At 41.9% G+C, this 27,777-nt stretch overlaps 1 protein-coding gene across 1 annotated transcript; it reads left to right on the top strand.

Annotated features, from left to right (window-relative positions):
• The first annotated feature begins 10,265 nt into the window (after positions 1-10,265).
• Positions 10,266-26,164, top strand: LOC117746265 (potassium voltage-gated channel subfamily H member 2). Its single transcript, XM_034555300.1, has 5 exons — positions 10,266-10,341; positions 13,235-13,465; positions 24,418-24,582; positions 25,934-26,048; positions 26,092-26,164. The coding sequence occupies exons 1-5, from the start codon at positions 10,266-10,268 to the stop codon at positions 26,162-26,164; spliced, it is 660 nt and encodes a 219-aa protein (XP_034411191.1).
• Positions 26,165-27,777: the final 1,613 nt, after the last annotated feature.

Here is a 27,777-nt window from a genome sequence, read left to right on the forward strand (position 1 = left end):
TTCCAGAAGATGGTAATGGTTCCACAGGGTGATAATGTGTTCCAAAAGTTGGTAATGTGTTCCAGAGGGTGGTAATGTGTTCCAGAAGATAATAATGGTTCCAGAGGGTGATAATGTGTTCCAGAAGTTGGTAATGTGTTCCAGAGGGTGGTAATGTGTTCCAGAAGATGGTAATGTGTTCCAGAAGATGGTAATGGTTCCAGAGGGTGATAATGTGTTCCAGGAGATGGTCATGTGTTCCAAAGGGTGGTAATGTGTTCCAGAAGTGTGTTCCAGAGGGTGGTAATGTGTTCCAGGAGATGGTAATGTGTTCCAGAGGGTGGTAATGTGTTCCAGATGATGGTAATGTGTTCCAGAGGGTGATAATGTGTTCCAGAAGATGGTAATGGTTCCAGAGGGTGATAATGTGTTCCAGAAGATGGTAATGTGTTTCAGAAGATGGTCATGTGTTCCAGGAGATGGTAATGTGTTCCAGAGGATGGTAATGTGTTCCAGAGGGTGGTAATGTGTTCCAGAAGGTGGTAATGTGTTCTAGAGGGTGGTAATGTGTTCCAGAAGATGGTAATGTGTTCCAGAAGATGGTAATGTGTTCCAGGAGATGGTAATGTGTTCCAGAAGATGGTCATGTGTTCCAGGAGATGGTAATGTGTTCCAGAGTATGGTAATGTGTTCCAGAAGATGGTAATGTGTTTCAGAAGATGGTCATGTGTTCCAGGAGATGGTAATGTGTTCCAGAGGATGGTAATGTGTTCCAGAGGGTGGTAATGTGTTCCAGAAGGTGGTAATGTGTTCTAGAGGGTGGTAATGTGTTCCAGAAGATGGTAATGTGTTCCAGGAGATGGTAATGTGTTCCAGAAGATGGTCATGTGTTCCAGGAGATGGTAATGTGTTCCAGAGGGTGGTAATGTGTTCCAGAAATGGTAATGTGTTCTATAGGGTGGTCATGTGTTCCAGAGGGTGGTAATGTGTTCCAGAAGATGGTAATGTGTTCTATAGGGTGGTAATGTGTTCCAGAGGGTGGTAATGTTTTCTAGAGGGTGGTAATGTGTTCCAGAGGGTGGTAATGTGTTCCAGAAGATGGTAATGTGTTCCAGAGGGTGGTAATGTGTTCCAGAAGATGGTAATGTGTTCCAGAGGGTGGTAATGTTTTCTAGAGGGTGGTAATGTGTTCCAGAGGATGGTAATGTGTTCCAGAGGGTGGTAATGTGTTCCAGAAGGTGGTAATGTGTTCTAGAGGGTGGTAATGTGTTCCAGAGGATGGTAATGTGTTCCAGAGGGTGGTAATGTGTTCCAGGAGATGGTAATGTGTTCCAGAGGATGGTAATGTGTTCCAGAGGGTGGTAATGTGTTCCAGAAGATGGTAATGGTTCCAGAGTGTGATAATGTGTTCCAGAAGATGGTAATGTGTTCCAGAAGATGGTAATTCAATTCAATTCAGTTTATTTTGTTAAGCCCAATATCACAAATTACAAATTTGCTTCAGAGGGCTTTACAATCTGTACACATACGACATCCCTGTCCCAGGACCTCACATCGAATCAGGAAAAACTCCCCAAAAATAACCTTTGACAGGGAAAAAAGGGAAGAAACCTTCAGGAGAGCAACAGAGGAGGATCCCTCTCCCCGGATGGACAGAAGCAATAGATGTCATGTGTACAGAATGAACAGCATTTACAAAGTTACATAAACATATTACATGAATATGACAATGTATGAATGGAACTCCAATCCATGAAACAGAAGGAGGTAGAGAGGAGAAGGGGCGGGGCATCAGCAGGGCCAACGCGGGAGGCCGGCTCACCAGCATCAGACACCTCCAGGTCCAATGGACCCTATGAGACGTGAAGTCACAACGACTCCGGGGAGGAAGCAGAGTTAATAAGGTGTAATGGAGAGATGTAAATTCATCCATAAGGAGAGAGAGAAGAGCAGATAGGTGCTCAGTGTATCCTAAAACATCCCCCAGCAGCCTATAAGCCTATAGCAGCATATCAAGGTGAGGAGAAGAATTTTAAATGTGATTCTTGATTTTATAGGGAGCCAGTGCAGAGCAGCTAATACAGGAGTAATGTGATCTCTTTTCTTAGTTTTTGTGAGTACACGAGCTGCAGCAGTCTGGATCAACTGGAGGGATTTAAGAGACTTATTAGAGCCGCCTGATAATAAGGAGTTGCAGTAATCTAATCTGGAAGTAACAAACGCGTGAACCAGCTTTTCTGCATCTTTTTGAGACAAGATGTGCCTGATTTTTGAAATGTTACGTAGATGAAAAAATGCAATCCTTGAGATTTGCTTATTGTGGGAGTTAAAGGACAAGTCTCGGTCAAAGATAACACTGAGATTCTTTACAGTGGTGTCAATGCCATATGTAAGAACAAGGTTGAGGGTGTGGCCTAAGCAGTGAGTGGGTTTCTGTACTCTCTGACAGAAGCCAATTGAGTCCAACAATGAGATAAATGCAGTACTAAGGCAATCATTATCAATATTCACATGAATATTAAAATCTCCTACAATAATAACCTTATCACTTTTAAGGACTAAACTTGATAAAAAATCTGACATATTCTTCATGGCTCAGCCAGGTTTCAGTAAGACATAATAAATTAATGTGATTGTCTGATATTAAATAATTTACTAATACAGCTTTAGATGACAGATCTAATATTTAGGAGTCCACATTTAATTAGCCTGTTTTGTTGCACTGTTGCAGTAGTGTTGTTAACCTGTATGAGGTTATTTTGTAGGACTCCTCTTCTGGTTACTTTTGATTTAATTAATTTGAGTGGCCGTGGGACAGACACAGTCTATATAGAGTTAAGGTTAAGGGTGGGTAACTGCTCGGATGGAAGTGCAGAGAAGGGTGGAAGACTACAACTCTGCTTCTGCTTCCTGATCTGAACTCTGGGACATGGATTAAGTCCGCTAATCAACTTGGCCATGTTTGCAGAAATGAGACGCGCTCCATCCCAAGTGGGATGAATGCCGTCTCGACTCATCAGATCAGGCTTTCCCCAGAAAGTCTGCCAGTTATCTATGTAGCCAACATTGTTTGCTGGGCACCACCTGGACAACCAGCGGTTGAATGACGACATGCGGCTATACATGTCATCATTGATCAGATTGGGGAGAGGGCCAGAGAAAACTACGGTGTCCGACATTGTCTTGGCATAAGCACACACCGATTCCACATTAATTTTAGTGACCTCCGACCGCCGCAGTCGGGAGTCATTACCGCCGGCGTGTATTATAATCTTACTGTAACTACGCTCATCTTTAGCCAGCAGTTTTAAACAAGATTCAATGTCGCCCACTCTGGCCCCCGGGATGCATATGACTTTGGTCCCTGGCTTCCCTATCTGTGTTCCAGAAGATGGTAATGTGTTCCAGAGGGTGGTAATGTGTTCCAGATGTGTTCCAGAGGGTGGTAATAGTTCCAGAGAATGGTAATGGTTCCAGAGGCTGGTAATGTTTTCCAGAGGGTGGTAATTGTTCCAGAAGATGGTAATGTGTTCCAGAGGATGGTAATGGTTCCAGAGGATTCTAATGTGTTCCAGAGGGTGGTCATGTGTTCCAGAGGATGGTAATGTGTTCCAGAAGATGGTAATGTGTTCCAGAGGATGGTAATGTGTTCCAGAGGGTGGTAATGTGTTCCAGAGGATGGTAATGGTTTGAGAGGATGGTAATGGTTCCAGAGGGTGGTAATGTGTTCCAGAGGTTGGTAATGCGTTCCAGAGGGTGGTAATGTGTTCCAGAGGGTGGTAATGGTTCCAGGGGATGGTAATGGTTCCAGAGAGTAATGTGTTCCAGAAGATGGTAATGTGTTCCAGAAGATGGTAATGTGTTCCAGAGGTTGGTAATGCGTTCCAGAGGGTGGTAATGTGTTCCAGAGGGTGGTAATGGTTCCAGGGGATGGTAATGGTTCCAGAGAGTAATGTGTTCCAGAAGATGGTAATGTGTTCCAGAAGATGGTAATGTATTCCAGAGGGTGTTAATTGTTCCAGAGGATGGTAATGGTTCCAGAGGGTGATAATGGTTCCAGGGGATGGTAATGTATTCCAGAGGGTGTTAATTGTTCCAGAGGATGGTAATGGTTCCAGACGGTGATAATGGTTCCAGGGGATGGTAATGTATTCCAGAGGATGATAATGGTTCCAGGGGATGGTAATGTGTTCCAGAGGGTGATAATGTGTTCCAGAGGATGGTAATGGTTCCAGAGGATGGTAATGGTTCCAGAGGGGGGTAATGTGTTCCAGAGCGTGGTAATGTGTTCCAGAGGGTGGTAATGGTTCCAGAGGGTGGTAATGTGTTCCAGAGGGTGATAATGTGTTCCAGAGGGTGGTAATGGTTCCAGAGGGTGGTAATGTGTTCCAGAGGATGGTAATGGTTCCAGAGGGTGGTAATGTGTTCCATAGCGTGGTAATGGTTCCAGAGGGTGGTATTGTGTTCCAGAGGGTGGTAATGGTTCCAGAGGGTGGTAATGGTTCCAGAGGATGGTAATGTGTTCCAGAGGGTGGTAATGGTTCCAGAGGGTGGTAATGGTTCCAGAGGGTGGTAATGGTTCCAGAGGATGGTAATGGTTCCAGATATTAATGTGTTTCAGAAGATGGTAATGTGTTCCATAAGATGGTAATGTGTTCCAGAGGATGGTAATGGTTCCAGAGGGTGGTAATCGTTCCAGGGGATGGTAATGTATTCCAGAGGATGGTAATGGTTCCAGAGGATGGTAATGTGTTCCAGAGGATGGTAATAGTTCCAGAGGATGGTAATGGTTCCAGAGGGTGGTAATGTGTTCCAGAGCGTGGTAATGTGTTCCAGAGGGTGGTAATGGTTCCAGAGGGTGGTAATGGTTCCAGAGGGTGGTAATGGTTTCAGAGGGTGGTAATGGTTCCAGAGGATGGTAATGGTTCCAGATAGTAATGTGTTTCAGAAGATGGTAATGTGTTCCATAAGATGGTAATGTGTTCCAGAGGATGGTAATGGTTCCATAAGATGGTAATGTCTTCCAGAGGATGGTCATGTGTTCCAGAGGGTGGTAATGTGTTCCAGAGGATGGTAATGGTTCCAGAGGATGGTAATGTGTTCCAGAGGGTGGTAATGTGTTCCAGAGGATGGTAATGGTTCCAGAGGGTGGTAATGTGTTCCAGAGGGTGGTAATGTGTTCCAGAGGATGGTAATGGTTCCAGAGGATGGTAATGTGTTCCAGAGGGTGGTAATGTGTTCCAGAGGGTGTTAATGGTTCCAGAGGATGGTAATGGTTCCAGAGAGTGGTAATGTGTTCCAGAGGATGGTAATAGTTCCAGAGGATGGTAATGTGTTCCAGAGGGTGGTAATGTGTTCCAGAGGGTGTTAATGGTTCCAGAGGATGGTAATGGTTCCAGAGAGTGGTAATGTGTTCCAGAGGATGGTAATGGTTCCAGAGGATGGTAATGTGTTCCAGAGGGTGGTAATGTGTTCCAGAGGGTGTTAATGGTTCCAGAGGATGGTAATGGTTCCAGAGAGTGGTAATGGTTCCAGGGGATGGTAATGTCTTCCAGAGGATGGTAATGGATCCAGAGGATTGTAATGGTTCCAGGGGATGGTAATGTGTTCCGGAGGATGGTAATCGTTCCCGAGGATGGTTTTTCCAGAGGGTGGTAATGGTTCCAGAGGATGGTAATGTGTTCCAGAGGGTAGCAATGTGTTCCAGAAGATGGTAATGTGTTCCAGACGGTGGTAATGTGTTCCAGAAGATGGTAATGTGTTCCAGAAGATGGTAATGTGTTCCAGAGGATGGTAATGTGTTCCAGAGGGTAGCAATGTGTTCCAGAAGATGGTAATGTGTTCCAGAGGGTGGTAATGGTTCCAGAGGGTGGTAATGTGTTCCAGAGGGTTCTGCCTTTGACAGACAGAACCGTCTGACCAAAGGTGGTACGCCTCTGTGGGATGACACTCTGTCGGAGGCTCTGGCTCTGGCTCTGGTGACTCTAGTCGCAGGGCCGCAGACAGGTCTCTGTTTGATGGACTTGTTCAGCGGAGGAGGTGCCAGACCATTTAGGGCTTTGTAAATGATGATGGCTTCTTTAAGGCTGATAAGGTTGTTAAAACTTAAAAACTCATGTTTGTTCAGGATATGGCCGTGATGATGGGTTTGCGGTTTCTTGTCAAAGACTTTGAGTGCTCTCTTATACAGAGATTCTATGGGTTTGAGTGTTGTTGTTCACGTGAGTGACCAGCTGGTCAGACAGTACACTAAATGTGCAAAGATCATCGAATGTAGGTGTGTCCTGCTGTGTTCTCTGTCAAACTGTTTCTGATGTGCCTGAAGTTTAGTAGGTTGAATTTCAAGTAGGTCGCTACCTTTATGACATGGCTCTTAAAGGTCAGACTCAGGGTGGAGTCTAGAATTACCCTGAGGTACTTAAACTTGGTTACTAAGTCTAGCTCTGTTCCCTTTACAAATATGTTCGAGTGTGTTATTTTTTGGGCACGTTTGGAGAAAATCATACATACAGTTTTTTTAGCATTCAACAGGAGGCAGGATTTAGTGAGCCAAGCCTGGACATCAGACATAGCAGATGATATGATGCGTAAAGCTTCTTTGTTGTTTTTAGCTGATGTAAAGATTACAGCATCATCCGCGTACATCTGTGTATGTATATTCTGACAGGTGTTGGGTAGTGTGTTAATAAACAGGGAAAATAAAAGCCGACCCTTGAGGAACACCTACCAGACATTCAAGACAGGGAGACCTAGCACCATCTACAATAACAGATTGTTTTCTGTTGGATAAGTAGGATTTGAACCAGTTAAGGGCATGGGTCGAAAAGTTGAAATGGGTTAACCTGGACAGTAGGATTTGATGATCTACAGTGTCGAAAGCTCTGGGTACAGCCGCTCACGTCCATCCAGAGTTCCAGGCATGAATCACAGAGACTGAAAGCGCAAAGGCTGGACAAAAATACCACTAGAGGGAAGACAGACAGTGAGTTTATTGTAATTTGAAGTGAAATATGTCTTTCTGAGCTCTGTTCTCCTTCTTTGGGACATCCAGCTTCAGCCCTGGCTGAGACGGACTGAGCCACACACAGTGCAGCAGTCTTCACAAGCTTCTCTGTAACATCTGCTGCTGACACGCTTTTCTCCCTGACAGGAAGGGAGTCATATGGGCGTTCATCCACCCCACTCATGTGATTTGGTCTCCTGACCCCAGCTGTCCGAGTTGAGGGGATCTCTTGTTAAATGGCCTTTCCCGAGGTTTCTTATTATTTTGGGTCTTGGTCAGGAGCTGCTGCAGAGGTGGAGCTGGATGTCATCGATGTCACAGCAGCCCACTAATTACATGTGACATATACACACACCGCATGGGTCTTCTCTGTCTTTTAGTCTGAAGAGAATCACGAAGGTCTTTTACAATTCTTTAGTTATTGTTCTGTAAACAAAAATCACATAAACTAAAGAGAAGCTGGACAGAGCTTTCCTTTGAAATGCTCAGTGTTAGCTGGAGGCCAAATAAAGAGTGGACACAAACATTAATTTCCTTCGAGGGGGCAAAAGTGAACCATCAAACCTTTTGCATTGTATTTGCTGTGTTGTTGGACGTCAGAATCAATATCACATACATTTCAGATGACAAACCTATCTCCTCTTCTCTCTCTCCTTATGGATGAATTTACATCTCTCCATTGCACCTTATTAACTCTGCTTCCTCCCCGGAGTCTTTGTGACTTCACGTCTCATAGGGTCCATTGGACCTGGAGGTGTCTGATGCTGGTGAACCGGCCTCCCGTGTTGGCCCTGCTGATGCCCCACCCCCCCTCCTCTCTACCTCCTTCAGTTTCATGGATTGGAGTTCCATTCATACATTGTCATATTCATGTAATGTGTTTATGTAACTCTAAAACTCTGTTCATTCTGTACACATGACATCTATTCTTCTGTCCATCCGGGGAGAGGGATTCTCCTCTGTTGCTCTCCTGAAGGTTTCTTCCCTTTTTTCCCTGTGAAAGGTTATTTTTGGGGAGTTTTTCCTGATTCGATGTGAGGTCAAAGGTCAGGGATGTCGTATGTGTACAGATTGTAAAGCCCTCTGAGGCAAATTTGTAATTTGTGATATTGGGCTATACAAAATAAACTGAATTGAATTGAAACCGGTCCAAGACTCTTTTTGATGAGTTTGTCTTCCACTCAGTTCATCTTGGATGTGAGATGAACTGTTGTGCTGAGTTGCATTTCGGTAAAGAGAACCGTGTGAAGAGAAAACGTCAACTCAATATAAAGAAATGTGGGTTGACGACTGTAAAAACACAACAACAAACAACAGAGAGTGTGTTGGCCAGCTGGGTACGTCACACACACACACACACACACACAGTCTCACCTCCGTTCTAAAGACGTTTTATTCACATAATCTATCTATGGGGTTTCTCTTTCCTTTACACTTTCTATGAACCCAAACTAAAGCAACTATTTCAGCACTTACAGCACACAGACTGCCGTTACCACATTCCTCCAGTAGATGTCCCTGTGTGTAAGGAAGAAGGAGCTGCCCCACATGCCCTTCCATTAAGAATTAGGCAGCACACCACTGAGAGAGATGATTCTCCTCTACCACTTCTACTATACTGCTCTTTTTGTGTGTCTTAATCCTGTTAACATGCCCCACTCACCTGTTCTCACTTGTAACACCTGAATGACATCATAAACAAGGCATAGGAACACTGTAGTGAATGCTATCTCTAAATGACAAACACCTTCCCCCATCTCTGCAAATGATCTCCACTGGTTCTGAAATGAATGAAGTCACTGCTACCTTCAGAGGAGGAAAATATGTTCTATTAGACTCAGGGTTGCAAAATTCCGGGAATATTCAAAGTTGGAAACTTTCCACGGGAATTAACGGGAATAAATGGGAATAAACGGGAATTAACAGGAATAAACTGAAAATGTTGGGGTAATTTGACTGTATGTACCTCGTCATAAGCAAACATGCATGCAAACGTTTATAATAGAACTTTTAAAAATGACATTTTTTACTTTTTGACATTTTGTGAGTAGAACTTTATTCTTTCATCGAACAACAAAAACATGAACGTTGAATAAAAAAGGTGTATTCCCTATGATCTCCACCCCCCAACACAAAAATCCTTTCAGGTCTAAATGTTTTCTTCCTGGACCTCATCAACGTCCTCCTCACTGCTGTAACAAGTTAGTCTACTGTATACAAATAAACTTGGTATTAAAATGAACATGGCTTCAGTTTACCAAGTAATCAATATGCTATATGACAAACAGTGTTGGGAAAGTTCACTTTCTGAACTAGTTCAGTTCATAGTTCACACATTTTAAAATGAACTAGTTCAGTTCATATTTCATAATTCAAAATGTTGAACTAAGTTCACAGCTCCAAAAAATGAACTTGTTCAGTTATTTGTTTCAATATGTTGCAGCTATAATTGAAATCTCTATCTGTCTGCAATACCGCTCTTGGCCTCTACGCCACTCGGCGCTGTCACACTTGCCAGACAAAGGGCTGAAACGTTCAGACAACACTGATGACAAAGACGTTCAAAAACAACAGAACGTTTTATGTTTATGTTTCTGGCAGACAATGTTCCCAACCAGCTGCATTCAGGGTCCAGCTGAGCTCGGCGTGCATAGTCTTGTTCTCAACTACATTTAAGTTCCCTGTTATATGTTTTTGCAAAAAAATGTAGGCACTTTTTTTTTTTTTTTAATTCCCAAAATTCCCATGGAAACTTTCTGTCCAAATTTACCGGAAACTTTCCGCCCCTTTGCAACCCTAATTAGACTAGACATATTAAATCTACTACCTACAGACATTTCCCTTTTCACTTACAGATGATTTAATTACTTGTATTTCTAGGTTTTGTTTAACCTGTAGATGTTACTAGGAACATGAACTATGTTGTATTCTGCTGTATAGACCACGTGTTTATATATTGATATTAGTAGTAGTAGTATAAGAAGCAGCAGTAACGTTTAGGAGTTCATGGATGCTCGTTGTAATCAAGAGATACACATCATAAATACCTACCTGCCTACCTGTTGCCCGGACCAATCAGAGGCGAGCATTTGGATTATGGGCGGGCCTGTGCTGTCAGGATGGAGAGAGCGTGAGAGAAGGGGAGAGGGAGAAAGAGGGGAGGAGAGGATGTGGTGAAGAAGTCTGAGCGGACAGAGGCCCAGGGCAGAACAACAGGGAGACCCGAACAGCTCGGGGTTCAGCCAATCAGAGCCGGAGGAGGTTCCACTACCGGGTCCGAACCATGCCGGTGAGACGGGGCCACGTGGCGCCTCAGAACACTTTCCTGGACACCATCATCCGCAAATTCGAGGGACAGAGTAAGTAGAGGGGTCCGTCATGCCCGCGTGGTGCCACCTTTAGAATCAAAGGATTCTGCACATACTAGTGTTCTTTCTTTGTTTGTTTGTTTTCTTACATTATAGAGTATTAAGAAAGAATAAATAGCCTAAAGATCACCTATGTAAAGTTAGATTGTAAACTTATTCCCTCATGATGATTTGATGTTTTGTGTACTTCATTGCTTGGTAAAAAGTCAAAGGTGCTTTATTCTAGTATATCTATGACAGGGCAGTGCAGACAGAGTGGGGGGTCCCTGCACTCATTACTCATGCTGCTGTATGAGTGCACTGCAATGCACTGCTAATCAAAAGATCGGAATACTCTCACCACTGGTGTGCAAACACTCTTTATTGAAGTCACAGTGGCACAAACAAAAGGTAATCATATATAGTACTGACATTAAGTACAGAAAAACAACTAACTTAAAGGTAACGCAGGGCGTTTTTTGAGCTGTAAACTAAATGATATCACTATATGAAACACATCATTGCTGGTGTTAATATTAACATTTCTCTCCAAATGTATTTTTTAAAAATCATAATTTCACTGTTGAAAAACGGATCAAAACGCAATCTACTGTTTTAAATCTAACTCAAATTTAGCTAAATCCACCACGTTTACATGGGATGTTACAATGGTTAAAGAGAATGTGAGTGGCAATTAAATTCAATTCAGTTTATTTTGTATAGCCCAGAATCACAAATGACAAATTATCCTCAGAGGGCTTTACAATCTGTACACATACGACATCCCTGACCTTTGACCTCACATCGGATCAGAAAAAACACCCCAAAAATAACCTTTCATTGGGAAAAAAGGGAAGAACCCTTCAGTAGAGCAACAGAGGAGGATCCCTCTCCCCAGATAGACAGAAGCAATAGATGTCATGTGTACAGAATGAACAGAGTTACGGAGTTACAACACATTCAATGAATATGACAGAAATTATGAATAATTAGTAGGCATGGACCACAATCCAGATTTCCACAATCCATGAAACAGAAGGAGAAAGAGGGGCGGAGCATCAGCAGGGCCACGGAGGCAGGACCAATGAGACAGGAGGCCAGGCCAGGGAGCCTGGACCGGCTCCAGACACACCCACGTGAAGTCACAAAGACTCCGGGGAGGAAGCAGAGTTAGTAAGGTGCAATGGAGAGATGTAAATTCATCCATAAGTAGAAAGAGAAGAGGAGAGAGGTGCTCAGTGTATCCTAAAACATCCCCCAGCAGCCTATAAGCCTATAGCAGCATATCAAGGGGCTGGACCAGGGCAAACCTGATTCAGCCCTAACTATAAGCACTATTAAAGAGGAAAGTCTTAAGTCTATTCTTGAATGAGGTGACTGTGTCTGCCTCCTGGACTGAAAGTGGAAGCTGGTTCCATAAAAGAGGAGCTTGATAACTGAAGGCTCTTGCTCCCATCCTACTTTTTAGGACTCTAGGAACCACAAGTAGCCCCGCATTTAGTGAGCGCAGCTCTCTAGTGGGGCAATATGGTACTACAAGCTCCTTAAGATATGATGGTGCATCACCAATCAAGGCTTTGTAGGTGAGGAGAAGAATTTTAAATGTGATTCTTGATTTTACAGGGAGCCAGTGCAGCGCAGCTAATACAGGAGTCATGTGATCTCTTTTCTTAGTTTTTGTGAGTACACGAGCTGCAGCAGTCTGGATCAACTGGAGGGATTTAAGAGACTTATTAGAGCAGCCTGATAATAAGGAGTTGCAGTAATCTAGTCTGGAAGTAACAAACGCGTGAACCAGCTTTTCTGCATCTTTTTGAGACAAGATGTGCCTGATTTTTTAAATGTTACGTAGATGTAAAAATGCAGTCCTTGAGATTTGCTTAACGTGGGAGTTAAAGGACAAGTCTCGGTCAAAGATAACTAGAGATTCTTTACAGTGGTGTTGGATGCCAGGGAAATGCCATCTACAGAAACCACATCACCAGATAATTGATCTCTGAGGTGTTCAGGGCCCAGTAAAATAACTTCAGTTTTGTCTGAGTTTAACATCAGGAAGTTGCAGGTCATCCATGTTTTTATGTTTATGTTTTATGCTTGAAGTTTAGCAAGCTGGTTGGTTTAGTGCCAGCGTTGGGGCTCTGCTTCTCGCTGCTCGGAGACCTCTCTGGAGACAGAGGTGCCAGAGCCATGAAACATTTCAATATAATTCAATATCAGGTACTATTTTAAAGGCAAACGTTGTGTACTAAACATAGGCTTGGCCTATATTTTGTATAATATCTAAATTCGAGTTTCATTTAAGTTGATTTCACGGTGTTGCCGAGGGTAGCAAAGAGGAGCTCCAATCTGAGGAGCCAGCAGCCAGGACTCAGACTCTGCAGTCAGGTAACTTCAGTATTTGGTGTTACTTTGTGATGCTTTGTGTGTCTGTGTGTCAGAGAGTCGATGAATAATTAGCTAAAATGCTAACAATAGAGAGCCCCTCCACTTCCTGAGTACCTGGTACGTGTTTCATGACATGGGGATGTTTTGATGGTTTTCTTTGTAGTGCTTCAACTAACTGTATGATGTTCAATTGTTTCTGAGGAGTCTAAGTGTACGGTGTGGGATGAGGTCAAGTTAAAGTAGAGAGGTGCACACTTTATTTCAAGTTATGACCGTTGCATTCACAGAAGTGCCAAAGGGTCGGCTTGGACCAGTACCGGTATGAGTAAACCAAATGTCTGGGGTTTGCTGAATGTATAGCAGCTTTTTGTGTCTTCCTGTTTCACATACTGACAATATTAGGGTGTGGTTTTTTTAAGGTCCAAAAATGTCAGTCGGTATCTCTGCACGTTTTTGTGTGTGTGCTGTGAGTTCTTGTCCTCTTGATCCCTCCCTTCTTCTCTTTCCTCTTCCTCCACAGATCGAAAGTTTATCATCGCCAACGCACAGGTGGAGAATTGCGCCATCATCTTCTGTAATGACGCCTTCTGTGGGATGTGTGGTTACACCCGGGCGGAGATCATGCAGAAGCCCTGCACCTGTAGCTTCCTCTATGGACCTCACACCAAGAGACCGGCGGTGGCCCAGATGGCTAAAGCACTGCTGGGAGCAGAGGAGAGGAAGGTGGAGATTTCCCTCTACACTAAAGATGGTAGGATGCTGTCAACTTGATTTCCATAGACTCCTGCAGTGCTGTTTAATACTTGCTTGTTCAGGTTTCTAGAGAACCGCTCTTACAAACAACCTCACACTGCGCTCCCTCTGTACACAAGTACATCTGCCATGACAATTAGTAGTACATATAGTAGTCATACAGCCACATTGCAGCCTCTTGCGCTCAGAAACATCCGTGAAATACACTCTGGTTCATGGAGAAAGAGCCAGCAATGAAGCCAGCAATGGAGCCAGCAATGAAGCCAGCAATGGAGCTAGAAATAGAGCCAGCAATGGAGCCAGCAATGAAGCCAGAAATAGAGCCAGCAATGAAGCCAGCAATGGAGCCAGAAATGAAGCCAGCAATGGAGCCAGAAATGAAGCCAGCAATGATGCCAGAAATAGAGCCAGCAATGAGGCAGCAATGGAGCCAGCAATGAAGCCAGCACATCGACATGATACTAGGACAGATACTTAACCCCAAAATATCTCCCGTAGTTGTGACTACGGTGTGTGAATGTGTGTGAATGTTAGTTAGTCCTGATGAGCATGTGGTTCCTCCCATCAGTCTGTGAATGGGTGAAAGATGTGATGTAGTGTTAAAGCGCTTTGAGTGGTCAAAAGACCAGAAAAGCGCTGTACAAGTACGTCACCACCCCGGTCTGCCAGTCCAAGGGCACTGTTCCCCGACCCCCACCCGACAATGAAAAGGCGTGTCAGCCAAGACAGCCCAACAATGTCCAGCGCCTTCAGCATCACAGGGCGGCTCTCATCCATCCCCGGCGCCTTGCCACCGAGGAGGCCTATCTTAGCGGCCTTCGCCAAGGATTTGGGTCTGAATCCCCCCCCAGTCTTCAGGCACTGTCCCCTCTCCAGGGGACATGTTGGCCGGGTTTAGGAGTTCCTCAAAGAGCTCTGTTCACCACCCCACGATGTCCCTTATCCGGGTCAGCAAAGAAAGTCAACCTCAGACCAATAAGAAATGGGTCACATGTGGGAGCAGCTTATCTATACTGCAGCCACACTGCAGATGAAATCTACAGCATACTGAAAATGAGTCCACAAACAGACGGGTATATTGATGTTTTACAATAGAAAAGTATTTGTATGGTAGGGATACGAATAAATAGCTATAGAGCTTAGAAAGGTTGGCAACTATTATTTTAAGGTAGTTTTTTTTCTTAATTAGTGTTCAAATTCTTATTCTCAACAAATAGTGACACAAACTACAGTAGTGAGTCTTGGCAGCCAGGTATTGTGTCCACGAGGACTGAATGTAGCCCACTATCTATAGGAAGCAGCCTGGTCTTGGTTTGGCATGGACAGGAAGCACTGGAGCTGGTATTGAGATGACGAGCACTGTGAAGGAAAGCTATACTTGGTCATCGTACTCATGGGATTCTGTACACATTTTTCAGGTTGTAATGCGTCAATTTTGTAGGTATACAAAGTACGTTAGTTTAATAATATGTCAAAGAAAAAAGCATAAATGCATGATGCCAGAAACCAAAACAAACAAAACCATATCCCATACCACAGTGAATCAAGCGCGCCCATGAACCGTCCAGAGGTCCACCCTCAGATCTCACTGCAATCTGGCTCCCTAGTGCTCCTGGTCTGGGAGTCTATTTCTGATCTACCAGTTCATGTATAATTAATCTCCGGGAGTCAGGCACTCTGACCTCATTATGAGGTGTAATGGCCTTGTTAATCAATATTACTGCTGTTGCTCAGGCTTATGAGAGTTTTAATGTCTGAGAATATCTGTTGGTCATATCTAAACTTACATAAATATACATCTTCTAAGAGATGTATATTTGTGTGTGTGTGTGTGTGTGTTGTTCCTATGTCTTTAGGAACAATGAGATGTCTCTATTTATGTCCCTGTTGTCCTTCCTTGGGTTGGTACCAATCAACATCCAGAATATAATATGAACATTGTGTTCAATTCAATTCTGTTTATTTTGTATAGCCCAATATCACAAATTACAAATTATCCTCAGAGGGCTTTACAATCTGTACATATACGACATCCCTGACCTTTGACCTCACATCGAATCAGGAAAAACTCCCCAAAAATAACCTTTCACAGGGAAAAAAGGGAAGAAATCTTCAGGAGAGCAACAGAGGAGGATCCCTCTCCCCGGATGGACAGATGAATAGATGTCATGTGTTCAGAATGAACAGCATTTACAAAGTTACATAACCACATTACATGAATATGACAATGTATGAATGGAACTCCAATCCATGAAACAGGAGAGGGGGCGGGGCGCATCAGCAGGGCCAACGCGGGAGGCCGGCTCACCAGGCATCAGACACCTCCAGGTCCAATGGACCCTATGAGACGTGAAGTCACAACGACTCCGGGGAGGAAGCAGAGTTAATAAGGTGCAATGGAGAGATGTAAATTCATCCATAAGGAGAGAGAGAAGAGGAGATAGGTGCTCAGTGTATCCTAAAACATCCCCCAACAGCCTATAAGCCTATAGCAGCATATCAAGGGGCTCGACCAGGGCAAACCTGATTCAGCCCTAACTATAAGTACTATTAAGGAGGAAAGTCTTAAGTCTATTCTTAAATGAGGTGACTGTGTCTGCCTCCCGGACTGAAAGTGGAAGCTGGTTCCATAAAAGAGGAGCTTGATAACTGAAGGCTCTTGCTCCCATCCTACTTTTTAGGACTCTAGGAACCACAAGTAGCCCCGCATTTAGTGAGCGTAGCTCTCTAGTGGGGCAATATGGTACTACAAGCTCCTTAAGATATGACGGTGCATCACCAATCAAGGCTTTGTAGGTGAGGAGATGAATTTTAAATGTGATTCTTGATTTTACAGGGAGCCAGTGCAGAGCAGCTAATACAGGAGTCATGTGATCTCTTTTCTTAGTTTTTGTGAGTACACAAGCTGCATCATTCTGGATCAACTGGAGGGATTTAAGAGACTTATTAGAGCAGCCTGATAATAAGGAGTTGCAATAATCTAGTCAGGAAGTAACAAACGCGTGAACCAGCTTTTCTGCATCTTTTTGAGACAAGATGTGCCTGATTTTTGAAATGTTACGTAGATGATAAAATGCAGTCCTTGAGATTTGCTTAACGTGGGAGTTAAAGGACAAGTCCCGGTCAAAGATAACGCCGAGATTCTTTACAGTGGTGTTGTATGCTAGGGCAATGCCATCTACAGAAACCACATCACCAGATAATTGATCTCTGAGGTGTTCAGGGCCCAGTAAAATAACTTCAGTTTTGTCTGAGTTTAACATCAGGAAGTTGCAGGTCATCCATGTTTTTATGTCTTTAAGACATGCTTGAATTTTGGCGAGCTGGTTGGTCTCCTCTGGTTTGATCGCTAGATATAATTGAGTATCATCTGCATAGCAATGAAAGTTTATGGAGTGTTTCCTGATAATGTTGCCCAAAGGAAGCATATATAAGATAAATAAAATTGGTCCAAGCACAGAACCTTGTGGAACTCCGTGATTAACGTTGGTGGTCATTGAGGCTTCATCGTTTACAAATACAAATTGAGATCGATCTGATAAATAGGATTTAAACCAACTTAGTGCGGTACCTGAAATGCCAATCGACTGATCCAGTCTCTGTAATAGGATGTCATGATCAATGGTGTCGAACGCAGCACTAAGGTCTAACAAGACCAGTACAGAGATGAGTCCTTTATCAGCACTAAGGTCTAACAAGACCAGTACAGAGATGAGTCCTTTATCTGATGCAATTAGGAGGTCATTTGTAATTTTCACCAGTGCTGTCTTTGTGCTGTGGTGTTTTCTAAATCCTGACTGAAACTCCTCAAATAAACTATTCTGATGTAGAAAGTCACTCAACTGATTTGCGACCTCAAGGATCTTAGAGAGGAAGGGAAGGTTAGAGATTGGTCTGTAGTTAGCCAACACCTCTGGATTAAGGGCTTTTTCAGGAGAGGTTTAATTACAGCTACTTTGAAGGAATGTGGTACATGCCCTGTTAGCAAAGACACATTAACAATATCCAGCAGAGAGGTGCCAATTAAAGGCAACACGTCTTTAAGCAGCCTCGTTGGGATGGGGTCTAAGAGACAGGTAGACGGTTTAGAAGTAGAAACCTTTGAGGACAATTGGTCTAGGTCAATGGGAGAAAAGCTATCCAAATATACACCAGGGCATACAGCCGTTTCCAAGGCCACTCCTCTTGATGACAGATCGGCAGTAGTTGAGGGCAGATCGGCAGTAGTTGAGGGCAAGAGAGCATCAATCTTGCCTCTAATAGTTCAAATCTTTTCATTGAAGAAGTTCATGAAGTCATTACTACTGAGGTCTATAGGAATACACGGCTCCACAGAGCTGTGACTCTCTGTCAGCCTGGCTACAGTGCTAAAGAGAACCCTGGGGTTGTTCTTATTTGTCTCTATTACTGATGAGTAATAGGCTGCTCTGGCATTACGGAGAGCCTTTTTATATGTTTTAAGGCTGTCTCGCCAAACTAGGCGTGATTCTTCCAGATTGGTGGAACGCCATATGCTTTCGAGCTTTCGTGAAGTTTGCTTTAGGTCGCGGGTCTGAGGGTTATACCAGGGAGCCAACCTTACTTTGCCTCACTGTCTTTTTCTTCAGTGGGGCTATCAAGTCTAGTGTCATTCTCAGTGAGCCTGTAGCACTATCGACAAGAAGATCAATCTGGGACGGACTAAAGTTAGCACAGGAGTCCTCCGTCACATTGAGACGTGGTATTGAATCAAATGCAGAAGGAATCGCTTCTTTAAATGTAGCTACAGCACTGTCAGTTAGACATCTGGTGTAGAAACTTTTGACTAACGGTGTACACTCCGGAAGTATGAACTCAAAACTTATGAGGTAATGGTCTGACAGAAGAGGGTTCTGTGGGAAGACCTCCAAATGCTCAATGTCAATGCCACATGCAAGAACAAGGTGGAGGGTGTGGCCAAAGCAATGAGTGGGTTTCTGTACTCTCTGACAGAAGTCAATCGAGTCCAACAATGAGATGAATGCAGTACTAAGGCAATCATTATCAATATCCACATGAATATTAAAATATCCTACAATAATAACTGTATCAGTTTTAAGGACTAAACTTGATAAACACTCTGAAAATTCAGATATAAATTCTGAATATGGACCTGGTGGCCAGTACAGTATAACAAATAGGATTGGCTGTAATGTTTTACAGGTTGGATGTGAAAGACTAAGAACAAGGCTTTCAAATGAGTTGTAGTTTAGTTTAAGTTTAGGATTCATTAATAGGCTTGAGTCAAAGATGGCTGCTACTCCACCTCCTCGGCCGGTGCCTCGAGGAATGTGAGTATTAATATGACTTGGAGGAGTTGATTCATTTAGGCTGACATATTCTTCATGGCTCATCCAGGTTTCAGTAAGACACAATAAATCAATGTGATTGTCAGATATTAAATCATTTACTAATACAGCTTTAGATGACAGAGATCTAATATTTAGGAGTCCACATTTAATTATCCTGTTTTGTTGCACTGTTGCAGTAGTGATGTTAACCTGTATGAGGTTATTTTGTATGACTCCTCTTCTGGTTACTTTTGATTTAATTAATTTAAGTGGCCGTGGGACAGACACAGTCTCTATAGAGTTAAGGTTAAGGGTGGGTAACTGCTCGGATGGCAGTGCAGAGAAGGGTGGAAGACTACAACTCTGCTTCCTGATCTGAACTCTGGGTGTTGGCAACAATGATGATTTCAAAAATCATCTTCTATAACTGTATGTACGAGAGTGTGACTAATTGTCAGTGAAGCTATAGGTGAGCACAATAATATATTAGAAAAGAACTAAGAAAGTACATTAAGTCCCAAATTAATTTTTTCAGTTGATGTTTTCTGTTTGTGTGTAGTGGTACACGCTTGGCTCAGTTGTTATTGTGATTTGTATACTATCCCATGTACACTGAATCTGTGTTCTTTTGTTTAAGAGAAAGAAAGAAAGTAGAGATAAGTAGCCAGCTAGTGTAAAATAACATGACGCTGTGTTTATCTTATATTGCAAAGAGGAATTAGGATGAATTCAGTACACAGATTGCGGCGCACTAGGGATTTTGATAATTCAAATTCCAAACCAATCATCGATGTTTTTACTTGTGTTTTTTGGTTCCGACCACAGCCACCAGGGATGATGGCTGTGGTCAGAGGTAAACAAATAGACAGGAAGTTGTGTGTACATCCCATCCTCTATTAGGACAGGTTGAAACAAGAGCGTAGTTAGGTCCTACATACCCTGCTTCAATCCATATTTGATGGTGTTTAGCTTTTCGAAAACAATATTTTCACTGCAGGAAACGGCATCAGTCTGAACATTTGCAGAATCCATCATTTGAATTGCCTGCACCTGGCTTTTTAAGGGCATGGGAGTAAAACACAACTCTGATTCAGAGACTTAATGCAACCCATCTGCCCCTTGCACCTTTCTTTCGTCTAGATTATGATCAGTTTCACGAGTTGGGTATGTCCTTAATGCACACTCACCATACTTTAGACAATGCACTATAGATCATTTAAATAGCGACCGTAAATCTTTAATACGATCATGTTACCCAAGCTCCCCTGTCCAACTGCGGTCCTCCTCCTGAGCACACTGTAGTTGATATTGTGGTGGGGATTGTCAAAGATAGTTCAAAAGCTGTCTAGGCCTAAGTGAATGCCAGTCAACATCATGCGTGTGTTCAATGTAGCTCACTGGGCATCGTCATGGTACTCATGACGTAAACACTGGTTTGTGGTATCAAGACTAAGTGCTTAGTACTTAGTAGCTCCCATAATAAGAATGCCACACTGTTGGAACAAAGCGTTGTCCGTGCACGTAACCGTGGCAGCAATTTACTTCCAGAATGCTCCTAAAAGACAACGCCATTGATTGTGTAATAAGCTACTGCCTTATGAAATCAGATGCTAATTTCATGCTGATTGTGAGCGCAAATTGAACATTCAATTCAGTTTATTTTGTATTGCCCAATATCACAAATTACGAATTATCCTTAGAGGGCTTTACAATCTGTACACATACGACATCCCTGACCTTTGACCTCACATCGGATCAGGAAAAACTCTCCAAAAATAGAAAAAAGTGAAGAAAACTTCAGGAGAGCAACAGAAGAGTATCCCTCTCCCCGGATGGACAGAAGCAATAAATGTCATGTGTACAGAATGAACAGCATTTACAAAGTTACATAAACACATTACATGAATATGACAATGTATGAATGGAACTCCAATCCAGGGAGGAAGCAGAGTTAATAAGGTGCAATGGAGAGATGTAAATTCATCCATAAGGAGAGAGAGAAGAGGAGATAGGTGCTCAGTGTATCCTAAAACATCCCCCAGCAGCCTATAAGCCTATAGCAGCATATCAAGGGGCTGGACCAGGGCAAACCTGATTCAGCCCTAACTATAAGCACTATCAAACAGGAAAGTCTTAAGTCTGTTCTTAAATGAGGTGACTGTGTCTGCCTCCCGGACTGAAAGTGGAAGCTGGTTCCATAAAAGAGGAGCTTGATAACTGAAGGCTCTGGCTCCCATCCTACTTTTTAGGACTCTAGGAACCACAAGTAGCCCCGCATTTAGTGAGTAAGTAATACAAATTATTGTTATATAGAGGGCGGTTTGGGATGACTTAGACTTTTTAACTCTGTAACACTGTTCATCTGTACACATGACATCTATTGCTTCTGTCCATCCGGGGAGAGGGATCCTCCTCTGTTGCTCTCCTGAAGGTTTCTTTTTCTATTATTTGGGAGTTTTTCCTGATGTGAGGTCAAAGGTCAGGGATGTCATATGTGTACAGATTGTAAAGCCAAATTCGTAATTTGTGATATTGGGCTATACAAAATAAACTGAATTGAATTAGATACCTTGGAACCAAGAGAAACATAATATTCTGTAATTCTTCAACTTTGTGGGACTTCGCATTTAACATATAATTATACTATAGTATCCATAAAATAAAGTGCCTATGCAGACACCAAACTGCATCTTTATGTTTAACATGCAAACACTAAAAAAAATCATCAAAACTTAAAGATTTCTCCAGAACTTACCATCTGAAAGATACAGTATTGTTCGATGTGTAACACAATCTGAGCGCTTTACATTAACCCCATGTAAGCTGACACAGCATGAAGAACAGTTATACTCCCTGGAGCATTACATTACATTACTTTACATGGAGCAACTTACAGAGGAGTTGATACTTTGTAAACTTAACTTTTTTCTCACATAAAGAAGTATTATTATTCTGATACGTGACATATGCTCTCCAAATATAAAGAGAAGCAGACATGGAAGAAAGAAACTGGAGGGGCAGTTGTGTTAGACTGACAGGAAGGTAGAGCATGATGTGTGTGCGTGTCTGTGTGTCTGTGTGTTGAGGTCACAGTGAAGGTTGGGTCAGTCTTTAGGAACAATGAGAGAAATAGGATAATAGTTTTCATTAGAGCATAAGCACCACATCAGCCAATAGAAATGATAAACAACGGATTAGAGATTAATGGAAAGAGACAAAAGATTATCCAGCCCTCAAACACACACACACGCACACACACACACACACACACACACACACACTTTGTGTTTACGCACAGCTTTAGGAAACTTTAAGAAGCATTAATATAGCAACAGACAACTATTAGATCAATCACATACTCTAACAATGTTTCAGACTGTTACTGTATTAGTTTCAGTTTGCAGACACTTCAAACTTACTTGATCTATGCTCTCACAACTGCACATCACTATCCAATAATTACAGCAAACGCAAAACAATATGTGGACTATGACTAGTGCAGGGTACCTTTTGAAATGGGTCAGACTGTGGTGATGTTCTTCACTTGAATGCTGCTCTTGTATACTCTACATTTTAGATTCTGCATACCTAAGTTGCTGGTTTCACAAAATATTCACTCTGTATTACTGAACATAGTTTACCCAGAGTTAACAAAGCCAGTTGATAACCAGTTGTAGATAGTTAGGTAACGCACAGAGAAATACACTAAGTATAACTTGCTTGGGGATACCTGTATGGCCAGTATAAGTATCCAATCAGCGAGCCTTCTGCATCTATGTTGGATGTGATCACTAACCTGTACACTTCGTCACGTGTCCGTACACCTTGTTGCCTGTGTCATTGAGGTGCGTAATCCAAGTCTGTTTTATTTATTAGTCACTCCTGATTGAAGCCACTTTTATTCAAAAAGGTTGGTACAGTTCAAGATTGAGTCTCAATGGATTATCACTTTGGAATCATGCCTGGCTATGAAGTGTGTTTGTGTGCGCGTGGTCTACAGCAGATGGTCTTCCAGCTGTGTCACTGTGATATCATTAAGGTAGAATACGTTAGCATGTAGCTACGTTAATCCATCCACACACAAAGCCTATGCACTCTGCCTTATCCATTCAATAAATCTGTTTCAATAGAAGACCAAGGTCAGTCTGTATACCTGACCCTTTCGGCTTTGAAGTGAATTAAAGATATGTACGGTAAATTACGTCATAAAGTTATTATATAATAGTTTGTAGCATTTCCTGTCTGATTCAAAGACAGTTTCCGTCATTGTCAGGAGTTGGAAGTAACCAAGCTTTCTGCTCCAGTCATATGAGTAATACATTAAATCAAATAAAATGTCCTGCAGTGGTATGTAACACTAAACATTCAGTCAGAATGAATAACAACACATCACAAGTGTAATTATTACTTTTACCAGCCGCACACACTATTACTTTCACATAAACTCACAGCCAGTACAGATTATTGTTTTCATCATCAGCCATCAGTAATTATCACAGCATGTGTTGAAATGGTAAAGCAGCATATATAGCAACAAGAATTTTCATTTCCAGTGTGTATTTCTCCAACATAGGCATATCTAAGGGACACCAAGGTGAGCATTGTAAATATTTTAACTAATAAATATCACCGTGAAACTTTTTTCACGGAAAATTTCAATAAGAAAATTATGAATATATTTTTGTATTACAGATTTTTAAAATTTAAATATGCAAGTGAAACATTTATTAAATGTATTAAATATGTGCACATTACATGTCAGGAACAGAAATATGAAAGTTTCATTTTGTGACATATTTGTCAACTATTTTTACAGAGGGAACTTTAGATATCTCAACAATACAGCCATATATATATATATATATATATATATATATATATATATATATATATATATATATATATATATATATATTACATATATATAATCTATTTCCTCCATATTTTTTGGAATGAAATGTTGGATAACTTTTGAGCTTTGAGGGATAAATGAACAAACCCCTCTGTAAAAACCTTCAGAATATAGAGAGGAATGAAACTGGAGCATTTGGTGTAAGTAAGTGGTGCTGACTCATAATAACCTTTTATGACATTTTAAGACATTTAAAATGAAACTGTAATATTTAAATATCCACAAATCTGCAAACATCTAATTCTTTGCAACGTTTGGTGAATTTAGGAGAAATCTACACACAAATAGACAAAGTAGTAATATAAACACCCAAATGTGTATTTGGGATGTTTATTTTCCACTTTTCTGAAGGAGACATAGAAGCAAAGTTGCCCATACTCTCAAAACTTGACCAGTGCATGAACACAAACGTTGTTACCTGTAAAATTGCTGTGCATGTTATGCGCAGGATAATCCACTCTGACCCATTTGGTTACGCAATTACCAGATAGAATATAGTGGAGGACTTAAGAAATGTGACACAGTGTAAGCTTTTAAATAATGAAGAAGTTGAGTTTTTAAGACTTCAGCACACTGAGGTATAAACAGTTTCAAAATGATTCAAATGAATCTTTCTGTCTGGTAGCACCATCTAGAGGAATAATTCAGACTACTAATTCACACTACTCGTCCCACACAGAATCTCATATGAAAGCCTTTCTTCTCTTGTGTGTCTCTGTGCTGCTGCAGGAGTGTGTTTCCAGTGTGCAATAGACGTGGTTCCTGTGAAGAACGAAGACGGCCTTGTCATCATGTTCATTCTCAACTTTGAGCTCCCCACTGACCCAAGAACAGTCAACAGCTCACCAGCCAGAGAGCTCAACCGAGTAATGCATATCGCGTGGCTGACCCGGGGTATGTTTCATTTACCATACACTCAATTCATTCACACATACTGAGGTATGAAGGATAACATTTAGACATTCAGCATACACACTCTGGTTCTTGAATACAGCTATCGTTGTTTGATTTGAAGTGTTTTGTTATTGTACATTTCTTAATACATTTCATAATCGTTATCTGATATGTAAAGAAAATGACTGCATTCTAAGGCTCAAGTCTTGTTTTACACATATGGTTGATTGTTTTCGTTGTACTTTTCCAAAGAAGCTACGTTATTATAAAATAGGGTGCAGCTAACAGTTGTTTTTGATATCAGATAACTTACATTTTATTGTTTTAATTTTTAATTAGTTTTGCTTTTGATTAATTTATAACTAATTTGTTCTAAATATGAAGAAACTGAAAGACATTTTAGGGGGTGATATGCTACCTAATAGATAGCTATAGCGTCCCATAGTAATTGTAGTAGTATGTACGAGGTTATGGTGGATTGCAATGCTGATAAACAACAACAACAACAACAACAACAAACTATCAAAAAGAAAGACTCTCCACCCAATGTTGGTCTTGGTCACAAAGGAAAAAAATAAATAGATGCAATAATAGAAAATACATGAATATAAAATTAAAATAAAATAGACTAACCAAACAAGTAACTAATAGCATGGGAGGGGGAATGTGTCCATGTAATATGTATGGAGGGGGATCGGGACACTTTGACACCCCGGGTACCAAACCCATTGAACCTGATGTCACAATTGGGTGCCTAGAGTTGAACCCCTTCATCAATCACAACCCAGTCAAGTCTATTATCAGTGTTTCTGACTTCCAGTGCTTAAACATTTCTCAAATCCGCATAGACTTTAAGACACCCTCCCTATTACTTCAGATCTACCTCATAATCACCAAATATTGACCTCAATATCCACATCAACGGATTATGCTTGTCGTTACATCCATGATCCATGATACAGCAGACCACAGCTAACTCACTGGAGGTACAATGTTAACACTATACTTTTGGTTTATATTAGCAAAAGCATGATATACCTCGAAACACATTTATCCCAAATTGAAATATAAATGAGAAATATTTGACACTATAAATCATTTGTTTCCAGTAATGATGCGTTGAACGTTTCTGAAGCAAAAAACACACATGGTGAACATTGTGAAACAATTGGTTCGGTTGAGGCAACAAGGTTAGAAAAAAACCTCACAGTTTGTGTTGAAATAATCAAGTAATGTAACATTTAGGCATGGTAAAACGAACAGTGGTCTCCTGAGTGAAAGTCCTGTGTTTGTTCGACTGGGTGGTTTTGCTTTTGTGGTGTATATTTAAAAACAAAATGTCTCCTTCCAGCACGGCGGCAACGTCTGCGCCTCCTCCTGCAATCCCTCGGCTCCAGTTTGGGTGTCCTGTCGCAGGACAGCGAGCTGGGGGCTCCTCGAGCTGACCTCCCTCCCCTTGGACACGAGTCTGTGGCCCTGGACAAGCTGCTGTCCCTCCCTGAGAGACAGCAGCTGGAGGAGGCAGGAGCTGGACTACTGTTGTGGGACCAAGAAAGGGAGGAGGAAAAAGAAGAACGAATGAGAGGAGGGCGAAGAGGAGGAGAGAAGTGCAGCTTGGTGGCAAGCAGGCGAAGGAGCGAGGGCGACAGAAAGAAAAGGGATGGAGGGGATGTTTGTGGGCTGCTCGTGGATTTAAGTGCTGGAGGAGGAATAAGAGGGAGGGAGCTCCACACAGGTCTGTCCCAAGCTCCATCCTCAGCACCTCCAACACAAAGGTATTTTATTTTGTTATTGTGATTGTATCTAACTTTTGATGATATATGTGAGCGGTAACCCTTTACCTCAACCCCCATTTATGCTTCATCATCAGTATATAAACATTGGTTTATTTTACAATATAATGTCATTTGTCCTACTCAATGACCTGAGTTGAATCGTGCATTGTAGCCCGACTCCGTATTAGTAAAAGAGTTTCCGCCACTTCTCTTGAAGCCACTCCACCTCTTGCACTTAACTGTGATGTAACAGCTTCCATGTCATGTGTCATGTCATCCACTTCACTGGAAGCCGAGCCAGGGAGTCCAAACTGTAGTAGCATGATCTCACAGAAGTATGTGAAATGACTACGACTTCTTAACAGGGTCAACGAGTACTGACGTCCAACGACCAGCTTATGAATATGCATTCTGTCTAGGAGAGAGGAGAGAGGAAAAGGCCCAGATGAAGATGACCGTCCTTTCCACAGCAAGCATCCTTCCAGCAGGTTAGGGACATTAAGACATTCCTCCTCAGTGGATGCTATCAAGAGCGGGCAGAGTTACTGGGAAAAGAGGCTGCAGCTGAGACACAGCTGTACTGGTGAGAATAACACTGCATTTAACCCAGTTCAAAGAACGTTCAAATCTTAAAAATGTACTGAAAATGTTTCTTCTGGTCAGAGCTGGCACATTTGAATTATAAATCATATTAACTAACTATGTTAACTGCAGAAGATTGATGATTGATTTATTGATGCACACAAAGTGCCCAACCTTCAAGACACCAAAGATACACAAAGGACCTATTCTTAAAACGTAAAGACTAATCATTCAAATAAATGATGATTATTATTTTCACAGCTGACCTAGAAGAAGCCACTTGATAGATTAAGGGAATAATGAAGGAATGTCAGGTCTTCTGCTCAATGCTTACCTGGTGATATATTGTCCCCAGTTTATCAACATAGCTCTGAATCAACAGAGTTACTTTACATATATATCCCACAATCATGTCCATCTTTACCTTTTTGTATTCTTTGCAACATCTAATACAAAAGAATCTGATGAATATCATTTTAACTAAGAGCTTGACAATTGTCATACTTATACATCTACATCCAAGCAGCAGAGGGAGCTATAGCTCAAACACTCAGTATTAAAGTGCACCTGTCGTTTATATTGGTGTCATGTGGAGTAAGACATACCCTTCATGGGTAACAAATACAACTGTACAAGGACTGCACAGGGAGTCACATCCACTTCAGTTTCCTCTATTGCCACGACTGCTTGTTGTAACATTTGTTCACATGTCTGATTTGTTACATTACATTTAGCTGACGCTTTTATCCAAAGCGACTTACAATCATATTACATTCATACACTGTAAACACAGCTACAGGGAACAACTCAGGGTTAAGTGTCTTGCTCAAGGACACAT

Source organism: Cyclopterus lumpus, chromosome 17 (assembly GCF_009769545.1).
Source record: "Cyclopterus lumpus isolate fCycLum1 chromosome 17, fCycLum1.pri, whole genome shotgun sequence".
NCBI lineage: Eukaryota > Metazoa > Chordata > Actinopteri > Perciformes > Cyclopteridae > Cyclopterus > Cyclopterus lumpus.

Bases quoted from the DNA above. Each gene is read 5' to 3' on its own strand.
- LOC117746265 (XM_034555300.1), top strand. From the start codon at position 10,266: ATGCCGGTGAGACGGGGCCACGTGGCGCCTCAGAACACTTTCCTGGAC. The intron at 24,583-25,933 runs GTATGTTTCATT...GTCTCCTTCCAG, and splicing joins TATCGCGTGGCTGACCCGGG to CACGGCGGCAACGTCTGCGC. The intron at 26,049-26,091 runs GTCTGTGGCCCT...CCTGAGAGACAG, and splicing joins CTCCCTCCCCTTGGACACGA to CAGCTGGAGGAGGCAGGAGC.